Here is a 13695-nt window from a genome sequence, read left to right as displayed (position 1 = left end):
CGGTCCGGGAAGATCCCACATGCCGCGGAGCGGCTGGGCCCGTGAGCCATGGCCGCTGAGCCTGCGCATGCGGAGCCTGTGCTCCGCAACGGGAGAGGCCACAACAGTGAGAGGCCCGCGTACCGCAAAAAATAAATAAATAAAAAAAAAAGAAATGTGCTTCTACAGACGTAAGTCTATAAGCGCAGCCTGCTCCCTACCCCTGGATCACACTTACCTCTCTCACTCGCCCATTTCCTGATTTTTGCTTCTCCTTCTGCTATTTTCCCCTTTTCTCTCCAAGTCTCCATTTGTTAAGCCAATGCCAGGGGCTGCTGCCTCTGCTCTTTGGAGAGAGGTGATAACGCACAGTCGCTAGGATAAAGCTGTGCCCTCCCAAGTACGACAGTGGTTCCCTGGACACAGTTTTATTTTCATTTTTAATTATTTATTTTTTTGACGCATACTATTATGTTCATTTCAGGTATACAACATAATGATTCAACACTTAAAGGCTGTTTTTAAGAGGCTGATGCTGTGTCTTCAGGCTCCTCTTTTCCAGCATCAGGAAGGTGCTGATGATTCACAGGAGGCTTGGACCCCCTGCTTTGTTCCATTGCTGAGCCACCCCACGCTTCATGAGGTTGGGGGGTCAGTGGACTGCAAACACTAGAGGCCAGTGTAAGAGTGTGGTGGATGGAGCAGACAGGCATCAGTTAAGAAAGAAAGAAAAACTGGCTGTTGCAGGTAATATGATCGTTTATCTAAAAACCCAAGAGGTCAACTGAAAACTATTTAGACTAAATAAGAGGGTCCATTACGGTGACCAAACACAAACATACAAAAAGTGATCATGCTTTAGGAAACCAGGCTTCAAGCAGTATTTGACTTACAGCTGTAAGGCAATGCTCATTTTAATTGGCCAATATTACAGCAATTGTTGGAGAAAGAATGGAGAAGATGAATGCAAACAGAGAATCTAATAATAAAATTCCTTCTCACCCTGGAGACAAAGCAGATGGATTTTTTCAGTGAAATACAACCTATAAAAAATACAACTTTGGCAGTTTCATTTTTCAAATTTGGAGTCATCTTGTGATTGTCTCATTCAAGGATAGTAAGCCTTGTGACTATCCTGGAAAGCCCCTATATCTCTTGTAACCCTCCCTCCCATGCTAACAGACTGCATTAGTTCCTAGGGCTGCCATAACAAAGTACCACAGACTGTGCGGCTTAAACAACAGAAATGTATTTACTCACAGTTCTGGAAGCTAGAAGTCAGAGATTAAGATGTCAGCAGGGTTGGCATCTCCTGAGGCCCAGATCTTTGGCCTGTAGATGGCTCTCTTCTCCCAGAATCTTCACACGATCTTCCCTCTGTGTGTCTATATCCAAGTTTCCTCTTCTTAAAAATAAGAATACCTGTGATACTGGTTTAGGATCCTCCCTAATGACCTCATTTTATTTAATTACCTCTTTAATTACTTTTTTTTAATTACCTCTTTAATTTACCACATTTTAAAGTACTGGAGGTTTGGACGTCAACATCGATTTTTTTTTATTGCAGTATATTTGATTTACAATGTTGTGTTAATTTCTGCTGTACAGCAAAGTGATTCAGTTATGTATATATATGTACATCTTTTTTTATATTCTTTTCTATTATGGTTTATCCCAGGATAATGAATATAGTTCCCTGTGTTATACAGTAGGACCTATTGTTTATCCATCCTATATGTAATAGTTTGCACCTGCTAATCCCAAACTCTCACTCCATCCCTCCTCCACCCCCCTCCCCCTTGGCAACCACAAGTCTGTTCTCTATGTACGTGAGGGACTTCAACATTTAAATTTGGGGGGAAGTAGGGGGACACAACTCAGACCATAACACAGACCTAGGATAAGTTTAGACATGTAAATTTAGCTAAAGTATATGTGACAGAAGTTTGGGAAAATACAATTTCAAAATTATTTTCTATATACCAGTTAACCAATTTGAAAATGTAATGGGGGAAATTTTCATTCATAATAGCAAAACAAATTCATAAGCAAGTAAAAATAAGAACTAAGTTTAACAATTAACAAATAAGACTTACATGGAAAAAATATAACTGTGTGTTTATAACTATATAAGTGCTTAACTATAACTTAACTAGTAACTACACACACACATCTATACACATACACACACACACATAGGTAGCCCAAATTTAGCTAAAGTGTGTTTGACACAAAATACACTTAAGAAGGCTTGGGATTACAGAATTTCAAAATTGTTGTCCTAATACCAGCATTCACCATTATAGAATATAATGGGGACATAAAAATAGACTTGAACAAATGGAAATATATATAACTTTATGACACATTCTGGGATAGGAAGACTTAATATTGTAAACATGACCATTCTTCCCCCAAATATAAATTCGATGCAATCATAATCAAAACACAAAGTTTTTATGAAGGTTGACAAAGTGATTTCAAACTTCATCTGGAAGAGAAAATGTACAAGCATAATTAACATAAGATCAATGATGGGGGCATCCCTTGTCCAAACAAATAACAAAACATACTATAAATCGGTACCAGTTAATGCAGTGTGGTGTTTCTATAGGTATAGATAAAAAGATCAATAGAATAAAATAGACAAAACTGAAACAGACCCATGTTCGTGTGTAATTTAATACACACTGAAAGTCAATTCAGAAAGATGGGGAAAGAACCAATCATCTAACAAATGATAATGTGACACTGATCATCCAATTGGAAACATAAACATAAAATTAGATTTGTAATTTGTGATACCAAAACCAAAAAATGACAGACGGATTTAAAGACTAAACAGACCAACAAAATTATAAAAGTTTTAGATGAAAATATAGAACACGTAATTTGCTGATTTGTGGCAGAGAAGGTCCATCTAAGGGGATATAAAACCCAGATGCCATGAAAAAAATTACTGAAAAATGTAATTGCTAAACATCTGTTATATTTCTTAAAGAAAGGCACCATTAGCAAAACTAAAACACAAGCAAAGGATTAGAAGAAAATGTCTGCAGTATGTATAACACCCAAGAGCTTATTATCCAGAACATATTAAGATTCTACTATAGTAAGGCAATAAGAAAAAGAACTCAATTTTCAAATACAAATGGCTAATAAAAACATAAGATGCCCATCCTTAATAGTAATAAAAGGAATAGGAATTGAAATAGCATAATGAGATTCCCCCCTCCCAGGTTGTAAAAATTGAATAGATTAGTCACATCCAGGACTGGTGGGTGGGAAAAAATGCTTAGGCTCATGGGCTCCCAAAGAAAGTAGAATTGGCTATAAATAGGAACAGCTTTGTTGAATTGGCAGCATTAATCAAAATTGCTAAATATCATGGCCTTTGGCTGAATAATTTCATTTTTATCTATGTATCTGTGTTATAGAAATACTCATGGGCATAAAGCTATTTGGATAAGGACAGTTATTGCAGCATTTTTTTGTAAAGGAGTTTTTTAAAACAACCAAAGTATTTATAAACAGGAGCAAAATTTAAACTATGGTGCATCATTACCATGAAATACTTTATAGCTAGAAGGGTTGGGGACATGAAAGTGTATGTTTATCATTTCCTGTCCTATATAGTTCTGTAGTGGTTTAAAATATTTTTAATGGATTAATTAATTTTGAAAAAAAGGTCTTTTTGAAATAAAAGAAAACAGGTGGAGTAGCTGAGTGCAACCCTCATTAATGTCAACTCTCTTCATATGTGGTGCCGTTTGGTCTCCCTCTCCCTCTCCCTCTCCCTCTCCCTCTTGTAAACAACCAGCGGACGCTTGTGGGAAAGAGCTGCTGAAGGATTCTGGGCTCTCCTTGTGTCTGAGGCTCCCAAGGATTCGAAATGTTCATGCCAGCCTGCATTCAGCTTTTAAGGATTCATTACAATTTTAGCTGTTTTCTTTGCACGGCTACTTCCACGGCAGCTACCTACTCCTCCCGACTCCTTCAAAGGGTAGAACAGACTGTGTGTTCCCTCTCTCCGTGGAATGGGTTGCAATTCTGGCCGTCTGGCTGTTTTGCCATCTTAGCTCTCTGTTATCAAGCCTATCAGGTAAGTCACAAAGTACTTGCCTCCAGTCTCGGGAGTTTCTGAGGAGTGACTTTATGGTCAGGAGGGCCCTGTTGGAAAGCTTTCACTTCTAGTGATTTCAACAGCTCATTTTAACCGATAGAATGAGGGTTCGACCCAGAGACATGGGTGTCAGACAAAACCTGGATTACGACTTCCTACCAGTTTGCCTTTGGGCAGCCTCATCCATAAAATGGGGCCGAAACTAACCACACAGCCTCCCTTGTAAGCTTCTTGTTGATACAAGGAACAAGAAATGCATGTTGAGGGTTTTATGCTCTGTGTGGAACACGGTAAGTTCCTAATTAATGAGTATTACTTTCCAGAAACTGGTGGTAGAATGCAAAATTTAATAGGACGCATTTTTTGCCCTTGAACTCAGGAGCGTGTAGGAGAAAGAAGCACAACCAGATTCACCGCTAAGTCCTGCATTTTGTTGCAGCTGCTACCATGAATTATTTGTACTAGGGAAGCGCTTAGCCCAGCCCGGAGCAGGTGAAGTCTGAGCTGAGCCTTGTAGGATGAGCTCGGCCAGGCGTTGGGGGTGGCGAGAGGGCAGGAAGGTGGTGGAAGGAGGAAGGAGACTCTTGGCGGTAGAGGGGGCAGCAGGAGCAGTGGACCCCCGCGGGCGCTGGGAGCGTGCTGTTGGTGTGAAGGGCAGGACCGAGGAGCTGTAGATGCCTCCACCCCCCAGCCCCGGGGCCGGAGAACTCTGTAGCAGGAGCCTTGCTGGAGAGCCTTTGAAGCGTTTTTAGTTGGGTTAGAGTTTTTTGAGAGTTGCATTTGAAGATAAGTCTAATAGCTGGAGAAAGCATGGATTGAGGTGCAAGAAGGAGGGGCAGGGAGACCAACCAGGAGGCTGTGGCCCCTCGCTGATGACAGACGGTAACATCGTGAGCCGGGGCGGGGAGGGAGGGATGATGGCAAAGTGCGTCGGCCTTGACGCATAGCCGGCAGGGAGAGCCCGCAGGACGTGGGGGCGTGTGGAGTGAGGGACAGGAGCTGCAGACCGAACCCCAGGCCCCAGCACAAGAGGGAAAGCCAAGGTGTCAATTTCTCGGAGTCCGGAGGGGCCCCTGATGCTCTTACTTGGATCTCTTTTCTGGCACAGTCCCTCCTGAACGCTTAATTGAGTCATAGTATGTAGGGCAATGGGATTTCTGAATAAAAGAGGAAGGAGAAATTTCTCCAAAACCTCTGCCAGGCACCGGGGAAGGAGATGGCCTGCCGTGGGCCCCTCTGAAGGCAGAGCAGCCTCCCCACTGAAGCCCCAGGGCTCTCACGTCTCAACTGCAAGACAGACGCCGTGTCCAGCAGGTACAGGGCTCGGTGCAGAGCCAGGACAACCGAGGGCAGTGGTCTTGTTAGTGAGAGCCAGTGAGAGACCTGCTGGGAATGAAGAGAAATACTTAGGGGGCGCTTTTTACAGAGCATTATAGCTGCACTTGAGCTGGTGGGGAGAACGCTGGTGACATTTGGACAGCTACGGTTACATGTGACCTCATCAGTACCCGCAGGATTGCGCGGGGCCTGCTTGAAGTTGGTAAATTTCGTGAAACGCCGAGCGTTGGGGGAACTCGTTGAGTGGCTGCTATGATTGACATTTCGCCCTCGTCCTCGGCGCCGGGAAAAAGCGCAGCGCTTCATGGCTCCGCCAGGGGGCAGGAGAGGCTACATTACACAGAGAATTGTTTTTTAAAAAAGGAAAATCCCCAAACTTTCCCCCTAAATCTGTTCTTCCTCATGAAACCGAATCCTCCAGCTGCGGCGTCCCAGGCGCCCGCCCCTCGCCCGCCGCCTCCCCTGGCGCCCCTGCCCTCGCCCTGCGCTTTCCGCGCGCCTCGGACCTGCTGTCCCCCGCACCTCTGCCCCACCCCTTGCCCTGAAGATGAAGGTCTGGCTGCTGCTGGGTCTTCTGCTGGTGCACGAAGCGCTGGACGACGGTGAGTTACTCTGCGTGGGGGGCTACCCGGCTTGTGCCCTGACACTTGATCCCGGACTTCCCCCCGCCCCCAGCCCTCATCGTCCTCCAGGTCTTCTAACTTTAGACCTTCCGAGGCCCAGCCCTGGAGCCGCTCCCTACTCCGTGCACCTGCCCCCCCCCCAGGAGGGTCTCTTTACCTCCCTCTCTCCACCTTCCCTCGGAGCCCCTGGGACGGTGGCAGCTGCTCTGACCCTTAGGATCCCCACCAGAAGCGCTCCTGCGCTCCTGGAAAGCTCTCGGCAGCGGGCAAACGGAACAACCCCAGGTAGCCCCTGGTCCAGCCCCCAGTGTCAACGTGTCTGTCTGGGAGCGGCGGATCGTTTCCACCTCCGCGCGGCGTTCGCCCCGGCTCTCTGCTCTTGAGGGCGGGTGCCACATAAACTGAGCCTTTTGCAAGATTCGCAGAGTCCTCCTCCCCCATCTGCAGTCCTAGATTCGTTTCATAAACCAGCGTGGGCTTGAATCCTGCGAGATGTGCCTAAGTCTTAGACCAGATATTTCTGGGTATCAGACCTTCTCCAAAAGATTCAAAAATCCACAGCGGTTACACTTCTTATCGGATTGGAGGGGAGAAGGTGAAGGACATGGATTTCTGTACATCATATGGGGGCCCTTGTGCCGCTGAACTTTTTTGAATATGTGCCTGTCCTGGGCCCACCCTGTTGTGTAGACTCACAACCACAGGGCCAGACTTCATTGTGCGCGCGCGCGCGCGCGCGTGCGTGTGTGTGTGTGTGTGTGTGTGTGTGTACTGTTGTATTTCTATGTCTATTATCTATATTTCTGTTGACATTTAATTGTTTGCTTGGCTCCATTATTTTTCCATTGGTGTTATTCGTGCAGTATATTTTGCATCTGTTACATACTGGTATCCTGAGATCTCCCTTGGAATTCTGCTCTGCAGTCACTATTTTTGCTGGTTTTGGTTGAAAAGCAGCTTTTGCTGTTATGCAACCTCCCGCTGGGGCCAGCTCACCCTGGCTCACATCTTTCATCCACTACTCAGTCCTGACCAGTTCCTTTCTTTCCCATGAAACTAGAAGCATTGGCCAGAAAAAGACCACATTCTGGTTTGCAAAGTCCAAAATGGTTGTGGGCCTTGAAGTTGAATGTGAGGCTCCTTAAGCCTAGAGCCTTGCTGGATAAAGTGTAGGCAATGCTTCTCCTGGGGAGGGGCGGGGAGGAATAGGTCCTCTTTGCCTAGAGAGCAGTTGGCCTGAGTTCACAGTGTAAAATACAATATTAAATTGCTCCTGGCAGGTCCTCGTATGTGATCACTGAAGTGATGGAAATGTAGTATTTGGTATCACTCTTTGAATAGGGCAAGAGACGGTCAGACAAAATAATTTCAAGTGGCCCATTCACTTGGTTACACAGTTCACCCAAGATGCCTGCCGCAGGGACTCCGGGGGGCAGCCTCAGCCTCTGCCTCCTGAATCTCTCCCAGCTAATGTGTGCCCAGACCATGATTACAAACAGCTGCCTGAATCAATTAGCATCTGTTTGTCAAATGTAATTTATACAAACAGTATAGACTTATGAGACAATCAGAGAAAGTTGAACACAGACTGAATATAAGAAATAATTGATAAATTTTAGATGTGATAATAGCACTGTGGCTTTGTTTTTAAAAGTTAAAAGTAAAATATAGTATAAACTATTTGTGAATAAAATATTGAACACATAATTAGAAAAGTAAATCTGCTTCAGTAAAGTATATAAGTTTTTCTAAACCTATTAAGAATGTTTTCTTGGGTTTGAGTTATCATGTGGCTGGCTGGGACCAGGAACTGAGAGTGGCTTAGGTGGGGTGCCCTTCCAGTGCCAGCCCCTGATTAACAAGTCGGAATATGGTGCATTCCTGGGTCATCCCAAAGCACAAACTGCAGACACAGGCCCATGACTCAACTTCTCCCACTGCCTTTCAGTCTTTCTGCTCACTTCTAGGAGAGGCTTTCTAATAGTGAAAGAATTCCCTGTAAGCATATACTGGGTGTACATCTGATCTAACCCAGCAAAGTTTGCCTGGCTTCATTCTAAAATGCTTTAAATTTTTAGAAGTAATATTATTTCTTCTCACAAAGAGTGGGAGTTGGAAGGGCATGCCACTCTTGTGGCATGAAAGTGAGGCATGAAAACAGTTAAAAGGCCCAAGATGCCACTTAGAGCCAGACGTGGCTCATGGCACCTGATTTTCAGCATTTGTATGGAATACATGCCACTGTGTTTGTTGATACGGTGCTGCTATTTTTACATAAAAGAGTGCAACATCACAGGTCCTTACCAGCTTTTGTTATCTACATATTTTTACCCAGTGTTGGGAGCAAATGATGAAGTATAAATATTGATTTGTTGCTGCTGTTTTGTCAATCTCACGCCAGACCCTTGATCAATACTAATTTGATCTTCAGTCTAACGTGGGCTTATTTTCCGTCCTGTGAAGGTTCCCTTTCTGGGGAAACTAAAGAGATTCATTATGATGTGAGGGCAAAACAGCCTGATCTCTAAGAAGGTAAGGGGAGTGACACTGAAAATGAGTCTCTAACCAGTACTCGGTATCACTATTGTGACTCAATTTATTCCTTGGAAAAAGGATAAAAATTAGTTCAGAAAACCTTATAATGAAAAAATTGTAAAAAAGTCTTTGTTCACAAGTGCAAATAATGAGTGTTTTGAAGCATTTAGGATCTTGGTCTGTATGTTTGACATACAAAATCATCTCTGATTCTTAGAGCTGAAAAAGAGAAAAGTTTAGGGGCAGCAGAGAGACCGGGCAGTGTGCCAGCCAGAGCAGTGAGAGAAGTTCTGAGGATTGATGGCTGCCCCTGTACAAGGTTGTAAAGCCCTGCCCTTGCGGTGCTCTCATAGGAGAGGACAGGTAACAAACAAGTAAAGGTAACATTTCAGGAACTGATAAGCGGCGTGAAAAATCAATAATCAGGATGTATTAGTTTCCTAGAACTGATGTAACCAAGCACAAACTAAGGTACTACAAGTTCTTAGTTCTCACACAGTCCTGGCAAATAGAAGACAAGGTGTCAGTAGGGCCATGCTGCTGCTTGAGACCCTGCGCCGAATCCTTCCTTGCCTCTTTCTAGCTTTGGCTGGCGGCCGGCGATTCTCAGCGTCCCTTGGCATACAGCTGTATCTCCCCGATCTCTGCGTCTGTTGTCACTTGGCCATCGTCTCCCTCTGTGTGTGTCTTCATCTGGCATTTTCCTCTGTGTGTGGGTCTCCGTATAAGGACACCGGCTCATTGGATTGGAGCCCACCCTAATGACATCATCTTTTTTTTTTTAATTTTTATTGCAGTATAGTGTTTCTACTGCACAGCAGACTGAATCAGCTATACATGTACATATATCCTCCCTTTTTTGGATTTTCTTCCCGTTTAGGTCACCACAGAACAGTGAGTAGAGTTCCCTGTGCTATACAGTAGGTTCTCATTAGTTATCTATTTTATACATAGTATCAATAGTGTATATATGTCAATCCCAATCTCCCAATTCATCCCACCCCCCCCTTTCCCCCATGGTATCTATACCTAATGACCTCATCTTAACTTGATTATGTCTGCAAAGATCCTATTTCCAGATAAGGTTACATTCACCAGTTGCAGGGGTTAGGACTTCAATGTATCTTTTTGGAGACACAGCTGAACCTATAAGATAGGGTAAGAGGATGGAGAGGGCTGCCGAGGGCAGTGTGCGTGGGGTTTGGATAGGAGGGTCAGAGGCCAGCTGAGAGGGAGGAAGCAGGTGCTGCTTGTCTGAAAGAAGAGCTACGAAGCCAAGGGCATGAGCTTCAAGGTGTCCTGGTGGTCACTGTGGCTGAAGGAGCATGAGAAGTGAGATGGGAGTTGGCAATGCCCTGTCGGGTGTGGGAAGACTTAAGGCTTTATTCTAAATTAGGTGAAAGTCACTGGAGGGTCTCCAGCGGAGAAGCGCCCATGGTCTAACATATTTTCAAAGGTAGGAGTGCTTAGGTAGAAGCCAGGAGCCTGCATAGGGGGCTCTTTTAATAGTCTAGGTGAAAATGGTTGCAGTGGGTGTAGGGAGTAGAGCCTGGGTTCGGGGTCTATTTTGAGGGCAAAGCCAAGAGGGTTTGCTGCTGAATTGGACATGGCTTTGGAAAGAAAGAATCCTGTGTGACTCAGGTTTATGTTCTGAGCAACTGGGTGAATAGAGTTGCCATTTGCCGATAAAGGGACACCGGGGAATGAGCTAATTTGAAAGGGCATCTAGGGCTTACCCTGGTGGCACAGTGGTTGAGAGTCTGCCTGCCGATGTAGGGGACACGGGTTCGTGCCCCTGTGCGGGAAGATCCCACATGACGCGGAGCGGCTGGGTCCGTGAGCCATGGCCGCTGAGCCTGCACGTCCGGAGCCTGTGCTCCTCAATGGGAGAGGCCACAACAGTGAGAGGCCCGCATACTGCAAAAAAAAAAAAAGAAAGGGCATCTAGAGTTCAGTGTGGACACGTCCAATTTGAGATGCCCACTAGCCTTCCAAGTGGCAGTGCTGAGTAAGCGACAGAATATTCAGGTCTGGATTTAGAGGCAAAGTGAGGACAGGAACAAGGCAGCTCTCAGCATATAAATGCTGTTAGTGCCAAGGGGACTGGTGAGGCCACTTAGAGACTGAGGAGTTGCAAGGATTCAGCCCTTTGGACTCAGGCAGGAAAGGAAGATGAGGAAGGCTGCCTAACGGACCGAGAACCAAGACAGTGACATGTCCTGGAAGCCAAGCGAATAAAGTGTTTCAAGAGAGAGTGGTCATTTTGCAGTATATATAAATATGGGATCATTACGTTGTTCACCTGAAACTAATATGTTAGTTGAGCTGTCAGTTATATCTCAAAAAAAAGTGCGATGAACTGTGTTCTGATGGATGCTTAGAAAAAAAAATGTATCAATCTAAGGTCTTTATCCTGAAATAGAAGTATCTAATCTTAGAAGTTGCTCTCATAAGAAAATGATATTTTAAGGAATGATATTGAGGATATTTTGGAGTGGGGTTCCCGAGCAGGTAGGGAAAAGAGGCTCTCATCATTCTACATTTTTACCTCCCTACTGTCATTGCTTTCTCAAATTCTCATATTTGTTCTTGGAAAAGTATATGTGTTCCTATGGGGTGTTTCATGAGGAATGGAAAAACGAGAGTGAGGTGTCCCAGTTTATACAACTGGTTAGGGGAACCCCTGAGCTACCCAGCAGATTTATAGTGTGGATATTTAGATGCTGCTCTCAGGTCAGGTCTTTCCCCTTAACTGCCCATGCAGAGAAAAAAGCGAACGCTTCAGGTCTTTGATGTGTATGGCTGTGTTTACAGGGAATGCGCATCTAAGCAGCTGTCAGTGATTCTTCTAATGAATTTATTTTCTCCTCCCACACAGTCTGATAGAATTAGAGAGGTTAATAGTCAGGTCATCTTTATTGAATAAGCTTTGATTGCAATCAATCCTCAGCTGATGCTGAAGAATTACAGTCCTTTGCCCTATGTACTTCTGGTTGTGCAGCATTTACTCATTCATTTTGGAGATGGTTTTTGACCAGCATCTCTTCACTTGGGGATTGTAATGTATGCCTTGGAAAAGCATCTCCAGCCCTTCCAGGAAGGTTGTGCCCTCATCCCGGGCATCAAGTTCTGTTTGACTTGGAACTCCTTGTCAAAGCCCGTGACCTACCAAACAAAGAAACCACTTAGATAATGGTGCTGTGCCTGAGATTCATGCAGATAAAGTGAAAATGCTGATCTTGAGTGAATTCAAAGCAACAAGACGAACCAGAAGAGACTCTAGGTCTGGTTTTTCACTGCCACCTTAGTAACCTTGGGTGAGCTACTTGTCATCTGTGGTCTCAATTTTTCACCTGTAAATTAGGAAAAATAATGAGCTGCTTTACCTCCATCACAAGTTTATCATGGAGATCACCCTGAGACATTACGAGACAACCACAAAACAAGCATCACCTCGCTCGCGCTTACTTACTGTGGGTCAGACACTGGTCTCAGCATTTTAAACATATTAACTCATTTAATCCCCACAGCAATCCATGAGATAGTCATTATTACCATATAATTCTCAATCTACAGATGAGGAAAGTAAGAGAGAGGGTAACTTCCAAAGGTCACACAGTAAGTCAACAATGACTTCAGGACCTAAAATCTGTAATGACATTTAATGGTTTGTGACTTTTGTCATTTATTTCTCTAAAATATACTGTGCCATAATCTCAAAAATGCAATGGTAATGGACTTTCACTTTTGTATATCTACATTGTAAATTCTTAAATTTTTTTAGGCCTTTGGAAAATAACTAATTTACTTAGTTAGCCTGAAGAGTCATTCTTTGAAAAAGATAGACATGGGATTTCGGAGTCGCTCAGTCCTAGGACTTGTACATGGGACCACTGGTCCGGCTCCTTGGACTGTGTGTCGCCACTGTCAAACCATGGGCCAGTTCCATGGCCAGACAGCTGGACCGACTGATGGGCCTATTTGGTCAAAAGGTCAAATGATTTTTCAGGGATGATGACACATATTTGAAGGCATAATATCCATAACTAGTTAATCGAATATTGCTGAGTAGCATTACCACACAGGATCTGAGAGCTTAGAATCAGGGAAACTGCATGGGCTGCCTAAATTCCCTAGGATTTACAAACAGTTGTTGTCATTTCCAATAGCTTGAATTCTTGTTCATGATGAAGAAAAACCACCAAATTAAACATCAATCCAGAGGTCCATGACTCTCACAGGCATAGTTTTTTTTTGTTTTTTTTTTTTTGCAGTATGTGGGCTTCTCACTGTTGTGGCCTCTCCCATTGCGGAGCGCAGGCTCCGGATGCGCGGGCTCAGATGCGATGGCTCATGGGCCCAGCCGCTCCGCAGCATGTGGGATCTTCCCAGACCAGGGCACAAACCCGCGTCCCCTGCATCGGCAGGTGGACTCCCAACCACTGCGCCACCAGGGAAGCCCTCACAGGCATAGTTTGACTGAAATGCTTGCAGGGCACAGATGGCTTGGACAGCATCATGGTAGGCTTTTAATTTCTTCCTTAAGAAAAAGACAGTTACTTTTACCTATTGTAGCAGTGAGGCTTATGCTTCACAATTGATGTTGCTGGATTAGAATATTTCTGTGGGTCTAATATGTTCCCAACGATTACAGTGCTCTTCCTTCTGGGAGGTTGCAGAAATGTGTGCATGGGCACCCCTGCCCACCCCCATCTGTCATTAGAACCCTGGGCATAAATAAACCAAATATGCAGGGTCTGGGGAAGTCTTGACAAACAGCAGGTATTGGGACTCGCCTTGGAGACTAGGGCTCAAGGGCACAGTCCCGCTCCCCGGAAGGACTGAGAAAGCTCAGCAGGGCCCGTGACCCAGAGGAACCAGAGTAGAGGAAGGATGGGAGATAGGAAGAGACTCAGGGGCTTCCCTGGTGGCGCAGTGGTTGAGAGTCCGCCTGCCGATGCAGGGGACAAGGGTTCGTGCCCCGGTCCAGAAAGATCCCACATGCTGCAGAGCGGCTGGGCCCGTGAGCCATGGCCGCTGAGCCTGTGCTCCACAGCAGGAGAGGCCACAACAGTGAGAGGGCCGCGTACCGCAAAA

The 13695-nt window shown here is 45.0% G+C and overlaps 1 protein-coding gene across 1 annotated transcript in view; it reads left to right on the top strand.

Annotated features, from left to right (window-relative positions):
* Positions 1-5870: 5870 nt before the first annotated feature.
* The window catches only part of PDGFRL (platelet derived growth factor receptor like), a 48400-nt gene continuing 40575 nt past the window's right edge, over positions 5871-13695 (top strand). Inside the window, exon 1 of the mRNA XM_007459903.1 lies at positions 5871-6042. Coding sequence (XP_007459965.1) covers positions 5988-6042 — 55 coding nt within the window. The 5' untranslated portion in view covers positions 5871-5987. The remainder of the gene's footprint in view (positions 6043-13695) is intronic.

The sequence above is a fragment of the Lipotes vexillifer genome, unplaced genomic scaffold (genome assembly GCF_000442215.2).
Source record: "Lipotes vexillifer unplaced genomic scaffold, Lipotes_vexillifer_v1.1 scaffold614, whole genome shotgun sequence".
NCBI lineage: Eukaryota > Metazoa > Chordata > Mammalia > Artiodactyla > Lipotidae > Lipotes > Lipotes vexillifer.
Note: the sequence above shows the minus strand (reverse complement) of the source record. Positions and strands in the feature narration are given on the sequence as shown.